This window comes from Orycteropus afer, unplaced genomic scaffold (genome assembly GCF_000298275.1).
Source record: "Orycteropus afer afer isolate SDZICR_OR568_19922 unplaced genomic scaffold, OryAfe1.0 scaffold00120, whole genome shotgun sequence".
NCBI classification, from domain to species: Eukaryota; Metazoa; Chordata; class Mammalia; order Tubulidentata; family Orycteropodidae; genus Orycteropus; species Orycteropus afer.
In genome coordinates this window covers 7,641,974-7,649,886 of record NW_006921707.1, presented here as the reverse complement: position 1 = coordinate 7,649,886, position 7,913 = coordinate 7,641,974, and the positions used below count along the sequence as shown (strand labels likewise).

At 36.6% G+C, this 7,913-nt stretch overlaps 1 protein-coding gene across 1 annotated transcript; it reads right to left on the bottom strand.

The window, feature by feature from the left end:
* Positions 1 to 1,170: 1,170 nt before the first annotated feature.
* On the bottom strand, positions 1,171 to 7,600 carry LSM6 (LSM6 homolog, U6 small nuclear RNA and mRNA degradation associated). Its single transcript, XM_007944112.2, has 3 exons — positions 7,507 to 7,600; positions 3,545 to 3,658; positions 1,171 to 1,205 (listed from the first exon to the last, which is right to left on the bottom strand). The coding sequence occupies exons 1-3, from the start codon at positions 7,598 to 7,600 to the stop codon at positions 1,171 to 1,173; spliced, it is 243 nt and encodes an 80-aa protein (XP_007942303.1).
* Positions 7,601 to 7,913: the final 313 nt, after the last annotated feature.

Here is a 7,913-nt window from a genome sequence, read left to right as displayed (position 1 = left end):
ATTGATCATTCACATTTGGTACATTGCTTTTTTCTTCACCCAAATCAAAACTTCTCTCTATCTAACAGTATTCCCTCCCTGCCCCTCCCACCCCTGGTGACCAACAAAGAAAATGACCTTCCATAGATAAGTGTTTCCTTGACTATTACAATAACGGACCAATACAATATTTGTCCTTTTGTGATTGACTTATTTCACTCAGCATAATGTCCTCCAAGTTCATCCACGTTATGCGGTTTTGCAGATTCTACATTATTCTTTAGGGTTGCATAGTATTCCATTGTGTGTATGTACCATAGTTTGGATATCCATTCCTCAGTTGATGGACACCTAGGTTGTTTCCATCTTTTGGCTATTGTAGATAGTGCCGCGATGAACATGGTGTGCATATGTCTGTTCTTGTCATGGCTCTCACTTCTTTAGGATATACACCTAGTAATGGAATAGCTGGGTCAAATGGTATTTCTAGTTCCAACTTTTGAAGGAATCGCCATACTGCTCTCCACAATGGTTGTACCATTTTACAGTCCCACCAGCAGTGTATGAGAGTACCAATCTCTCCACATCCTCACCAGCATTTGGTATTTTCTGTCTTGTTGAACTTAGATTTCTACTCCTTTTGTGGAAGTGCTACTGTTAGATATCCAATTCTGTTTTCAATCTAGGTGACTGAATTCAGCTGCAGAACTTCTGACCTCAAGGACCCTTTTTATAGCCTCAGACTGAAACTGGATGTCTTTGTAGGGCATTTTCACTCAAGTGTTTTGTATGGCAAATGAACATGATGAAATAAATGAGGACACCACTACAAGATTTCAGTTAAATGTTCATTACATCCACCATTTTAGTCAGCCAAATAAGTAAAGGGAATCAAATCAAATGACACAGCTTGATGCTTATGTTAAATAATCTTGTAGAAAAAAATAGATTTATGTCACTTTATTCTTTTTGCATTCTGTACACTGACAGGTAAAACAAAATGATGAAACTAAAGTGTGAAGGAACTCTTTACAATTAAATTCAACAATTTTACACATTTATCTTACCCCCATTATCAGTGAAAAACCAACTACTGTGAAAACAGGACAAAGCATGTAACAAAAGAGCCAAAAAATAGAAAAAAACATTTTATAAAAAATATATCCAATTATGATTTCTCTCTTGGTGTCTTCACATCCTTCTCTTCTGTGTACTTATGTACAACACTGAAAAGAAAATATATAAATTGAAAAAAAATGCTCTGAAGTACCAGTGCAGCAAGTTTTGAAAGCAAGCAATTTTACCCTCTGCAAGTTTAAAAGGAATTTTCATACAAGACAGTAAATTCTAGATTCACTACTTTTAAGACTAGTTTTATGAATCTAGACCTGGGTTCAATGTGCTGCAGGACTGTGTTCTAGCCTTAACTATACAACTAACCGACTCTTCAAATTGTGGCCAGGAGGATAAAGACCCTGGAATCTTAGAATGCTTTGTAACTGTTGTCAGTTGCAGAGTCAGTTCCAAGTCATGGGTAAGACCGGTCCTGTGCCACCTTCACAATTGTTGGTATGCTCAAGTCAATTATGGAGGCCACTGTGTATTCTGAGTGATCTGCAACCTAGAGGACTCAAATCCCAGCACTACGTCAGAAAACTTTATGCTGTCATTCGTAGCATTTTCATGGGCTAATTCCCAGATGTAGATCACCAGGCCTTTCTTCCCAGTCTGTCTTACTCGGGAAGCTCTGCTGAAACCTGTCCACCACGGGTGACTCTGCTGGTGTGTGAAATACTGCTGGCATAGCTTCCAACATCATAGCAGCATGCAAGAACCATCATATGACAAATTGACAAATGGGTGGTGGGCTTCATAATTAGAAGCATAATAATTATGCTTTTAGGAAAGTAAATCTATCAGGCTAGATTTCAGATTAAGAATAAATATAGTTTTCATCTCACCAGTATAAACTCTAAAGTTGCTATTTACCTTTCTTAATTACAAAAGGATACACAAGAGCTATGGAAATTTTTCTAAAAAGCTACCAAAGTCCTTAATTGGAGTTCCCTATCAGGGTTCCAACATTTGGCGTCATTCAAATTTTGCTCAGCTAGTCCTCTCATAACCACCCAAATGGAACTCGTTAGGACATGAGGTATATAAGAAAAAAGACTAAATGAGATGACTAAGTCACTCTGGTCAAGCTTTCATCAGAGGTGTCCTGTCCCTTGTCCCTTCCCTACTCAGATTCTGACAAGTTTGTTGAAAATGAACATTGAGATAGATGTCTTGGTCAGAGAACACGGCACAGATTAATTAAGTCAGTCAGGAATTTGGGAGTGAATATAGGTATCTCAGAAGGAAAGTTGGCAATCTACTTCTGTAGTGATACTGCCTTGGAAACCCAAGGAGGGGTCACTAAGAGCCGGGTCTGACTCAATGGCACATAACAACAACAGCAAAGATAATTATGGAAATGTTATATGAAAGGAAGCATCAGAGGGCAATAAAACACCTTGGGAAAGGTGGGTAAGCCCTATACTGTACAAGTGAGAGGATATACCCTATAACCACTCACTGAACCTGCAACTGACTGTTGCTATCAGCTTTCTGGGAGCTCTGGTAGCATAGTGGCTAAGGCACTTGACTGCTAACCAGAAGGCTGGCGGTTCAAACCCACCAGCCACTCCTTGGAAGGAAGATGGGGCAATCTACTTCCGTAGTGATACTGCCTCAGAAACCCAAGGAGGGGTCGCTATGAGTCAGGTCCGACTCGACGGCACATAACAACAACAACAACATCAGCTTTCTAGAGACAAGATCATGTTTCTTAGTAAAAGGAGGAAATGTCAGATGAGAACAAAATGAAAAAGCACACATCAATACAAAATCTAAACTCAGATTCTTAGAGCTTCATTTGGGAGATGGGACCAAAACAGCAGACATAGGTCAAGAGATAATTCCCATAAATTTCATCTTTTTTCTCCCGCAACAATTCAAATATGACTTTATTGACCATTTGTGTCTTTACAAAAGACTCCATAAATAAAATCATAGCAACATATTAGCTTTTAAAAAGAATCTTATTTCCTATTTTGCCATTTTTGCAAGCCAAACTAAAGGGTATAAATCCACAAAAAAAGCATTTCATGTTTAACAGAGAAAGACAACCTAATTACCAAATTATACAAGCCAACTGTAGCAGAAAAATAGTGCCCATTCTTACAGCTCAAACTTCCAGACTGTGAGAGGGAGGGGATATGCGATGGGGGAAAAAACTGTTATTTCAGAAAATGGGGCTTTGGGGCAGTATACCAAAGTCCTTCAGCTCCCCATCAACAAAAGGAGAGAAGGAAAGAGTTCCTAGTTCCAAATTCTATGAAACATGTAAGAAGGAATTGCTCACATCAAAGATCTGAGATGTAAGCATTTAAAAACAAACAAGGAAAACAAAGCAAAACTGAAACCAAACTTTCAAATTTTCTAGAAAAATCTCTGGCGATCTGATTATAACTAAAAAACACTAGTTTGGATATTGTACAACTGTACAGTGAAAGGATATTACCGTTGTTTCCTCGGATAAATGCATCCCCATACTTATTCTTCAGTTGTCCATTTACATATTCTTCTGTCTGCTCCAGGGCTATATTCATGTAGCCATCCAGGCAAGCCAGGACCCCTGAAGAGACACAGTTAGTCAAAAAGAAGACAAACACAGCAAATAAGAGTTGAAAGTTACAGGGTATTCCTTAGAACTGACAACCTCTTTACATATTAGCTCTTACATACTTAATATAAAAATTCACTGTGTAAATGAAACTCAATAGACTGAATGAAGCACAGGAACATTTCTTTCCTCTACGCCAATCTGAATGAAGGCTGAGAAGCGTACACTGGGAAAGCAGTCATGCATCCACCACTACCAGGAAAAACAAATTGTCGCTTTCCTCAGCATATGTATAATAAGAGCAGCAACTTTTAAAGCCTTCACAAAAGTAACATTAATACAAATATCCCAACGAAAATACCATTCTTTGAAAGCTAGAAACAGGAGTGGGCAATTATACAGGAACAAATGACCATTATCTGAGACTCCTCTGTCCCCGTGGCACTTTTTTTTTTTAACTTTAGCTACTAAATGAAATATGGGTCTGGCAGATTTATTTCATTCTTTCACAACATCTACTGCAGCAGATGAATGTACTCCAGGGTTAAGAGGAAGTCTCCACAATCTGTTAAAATAATAGCAGAGGAGACAGCAGGTGCTCCTGAAAGAACATCTCAAAGCTGTGACTCATGGTGAAGAGCAGCTTGAGAATATAGGGCAACATATTGCATTATAACACATCTCATTCTGTTCTGTTACAGTTATAATGTTTTCAAATCAAAACTAATACAGAAAAATGGCTAAAAACATTCTAGGGAGCTTTCAAGGAAATTTTTCAAGTGAACCTTTTTAATTGTGCTAAGACAGTATAAATTTTGACCTTTTTTTTTTCAACAGATAGATAAAAAAATTTATATGCCTTCAACTCTGAGTCTCTAAAGTGTTATTTTTCTGGGGGTGGCGGGGGAAGCAAGTAAAACATATAGTATGGATTCCATTCAATTAACCAAGTCAATAGTTTCGTTTAAAGTCTTAACTTCGTTAATATGCTTCTCACTCTCTGCCTCTGCCCCCATTATCCTGTAAACAAAAAAGTTCCTTTTCAAAATTGTGAATGTGTGTAGTAAGAACACATGACATTAAACTAACAGAATTCTGTTAGAAGCTGTAAACTTTCAAAGAATCAGCGTTATGAACACTTAATAACAATTATTTCCTATTAAAAGAAAGCTTAAATACAACTTTAGCTTGTTTCCTGCTGTGTTATTTTACATCAAAACCACAAGCAGAAATAAGCAAGTAACTTGAGATGTGATATGCAAATTTCTTTGCAAATTAATCAAATGCATTTCAATATTAAATGTTCCTCTTCTAATCAAAATATCTCACAGAAAAGGTTAAAACAAAGAAAGAAAAAGAAAAAGAAAAGAAAAAAAAAAACCACCACCTGCCCAAGAGGTTAGAATTGAACTCCCTCCCTTCTCCATGGGATAAACATCCATAAATATATAAATCATTTTCCTCACATTTAAACAGAAAGTACGATAGAGATGTTTTTGTTTGTTTGAAAATTTAACCACAAAATAAAAGCATTTTTTATAGTAATGTTTTCTAATAGTGTAAAATACTTTGCTTTAATAGTACAGAAGCCATGAACAGATAATTCATAAAAGGAGAGAAACTATGGTTACTACTCATACTAATGGTTTGTCCACCTCACAAGAAATAGAAATAAAACGAGAGATTACTTGTTGCCAATTAGATTGAAGAAGTTCAGGGGGCCGTGAACTGTTGAGAGTAAAACGAATCTGCTTTGTAAATTTGCACACAAGTCACAATAAAAAATAAAATAAAATAAAAAAGCAGCAGCAGTATGGAGCGGAGGGGAGCTAATACAAGGATTAGTGAGAACATGGCAAAGGATGAATCTTCGACCTCTGGGGGAGGGCTATTTGGCATACTTTCTAACATAAGAAACCCTAGCTCAGGGAATTTATTTTAAAGAGATTATTTGGACAAGTGCCCAAAATATATGCCAAAGGATTGGGAAAAAAAAGAGAAGAAAAATTGGTATCTATCTATATGTCCATTAATAGGAAACTAGAGCTCTGGTAGCATAGTGGCTAAGGCACTTGACTGCTAACCAGAAGGCTGGCGGTTCAAACCCACCAGCCACTCCTCGGAAGGAAGGTTGGGCAATCCTACTTCCGTAGTGATACTGCCTTGGAAACCCAAGGAGGGGTCGCTATGAGTCAGGGCTGACTCGACGGCACATAACAACAATAACAACAACAACAACAAGTTAAAAACAAGAACAAAAATAAAACTGATTCATCCACACAATGGACCCCTTTCTACACAGTTATTAAAAGCTCTATATTGCATCATTTTAAGCCACTTGACTGCTAACCAGAAGGCTGGTGGTTCAAACCAACCAGCCACTACACGGAAGGAAGGTTGGGCAATCTACTCCCATAGTGATACGGCCTTGGAAACCCAAGGAGGAGTCACTATGAGACGGGTCCGACTCAACGGAACATAACAACAGCAACAATAAGTGTGAAGGAAAAAAAAAAAGAAACATGCTGCACAATAGTATGTAAAGAATGATCCCATTTATGTAAAAATTACGCTTATCTCTATCTGTATACAAAGTAGTTAAGGCTTATTATCTCTAGATAGAATTTTGAGAGATTTGGCTTTCTGCTACATGTTTTTCTCCATTATTTGCTTTGAGATTTCTTAAAAAAAAAAAAAAAAAAGTATCAGCTTTTTAAATAGAATTTTAGAGAAAAAAGATCAACTTGGTTCATCTCTTCACAGTAAGGTGGATACTGAGGAGATATTGAACACAATGTCCCCACTAATCAACAGGTAAATATTCCCAAATCTCTATACTATTATTATGTCTTCTGGACTCATCAAAAGTTCATGAATGAGATGCAGTACATAAATCCTGTACACTATCTCAGAATTCAATATAAATGTATCAGTTGTACTATTAAGATCAAATTGATCCGAAGATATGTTAAAGCCAAGAAACTAAAACAATACAAAAACAACAGAGTGGTTTCCAACAAGGCTTTGCAACCAAGCTTCAATTTTGAGTCCTAGCTCCTCCTCGTCAGATGGAAATAATACAACAGAGATTTAAAAGGATTTCTAGATTAAATAAAAATGCATGTGAAGTGATTAGCACACACTGGGTACATAGTAAGCTCTCAAAAAAATTATGTTTGCATATGTGTGAGAAGAGGGAAAAGTTCAAGAGATCATTAATATTAATTACTCAGAAAAGAGACTAAGAAGAGGCTACAAACCCTGCTAATAACATTGCTTATCTATACCTGTGAAACAGCTCAGGTAATTTAACATAATTTTTGTCAGATTAGGAATTTGGTAACCTTATAATGGAATGTGATACCATTCCAACCACAAAAGTTAATTTCAGAAGTGCCACAGGCTCTTAAAAAGAACATTCTCTGTAAGAACAAAGAAGCATCTTTAGACACCCCACATGTTGTATGAGTAGGAAGTTCACGTTCTAAATGATACTGTCTAAATAGCTGCATGCCATTCTTAAATACTTCTGCAAAAATAAATGTTGCTGTGCCAAGCTTTCTTCAGTCTCCAGTTATTAATGCCTGAGATGACTAGTATCCCTGGCTATTACCAAGGAACTTAAACACAGATGTATCAAAGCAGAGGCATGAGTCACATAAATCACACCACAGTCTATGCTGCCAGAGTTATCTCTAAAAGGGACCATCTCTGAGCTAGAAAGAGATGGGAACATAAACTGTTCATGAACAATGCTTTTTTGGTCTATCAGGTATGTTTCAGAGGTTAATAAAAATCAATTATGGAGTCACATTTCCTTATTTAGATAAAACAGTAAGGATGAAGCATGGAAATATTACCTCGATAATCCACTCCTGAATTTAATTTTACCACAACTGGTCGTCCTATGATTTGCTTTAAGAAGTCACTGGGGGTTTGTTTCCGCAGACTCATTTTAACAACCTTGATCGAAAATGCAAAAAGAAACAAAAAAAGTAAAGACAAAATTTAATTATTCAATAAAAGAGAGAAAGCTTTGAAATCTTTAACATATTTATAGAAAACCAAGTATCAAAGGACTACATATAAAGACTCAATTACTATCACTCCAATACTACTACTATCACTACAAGACAGTTTACATTTTTTTCAGCAGTTAACTATGAGTTCAGTTACTATGAGATACACTCAGCTGTTTTACATGCATTGTCTTACTCAGTTCCAATAACCTCATGCATAGCTCCACTACAAAAGTCACCATTCCTAT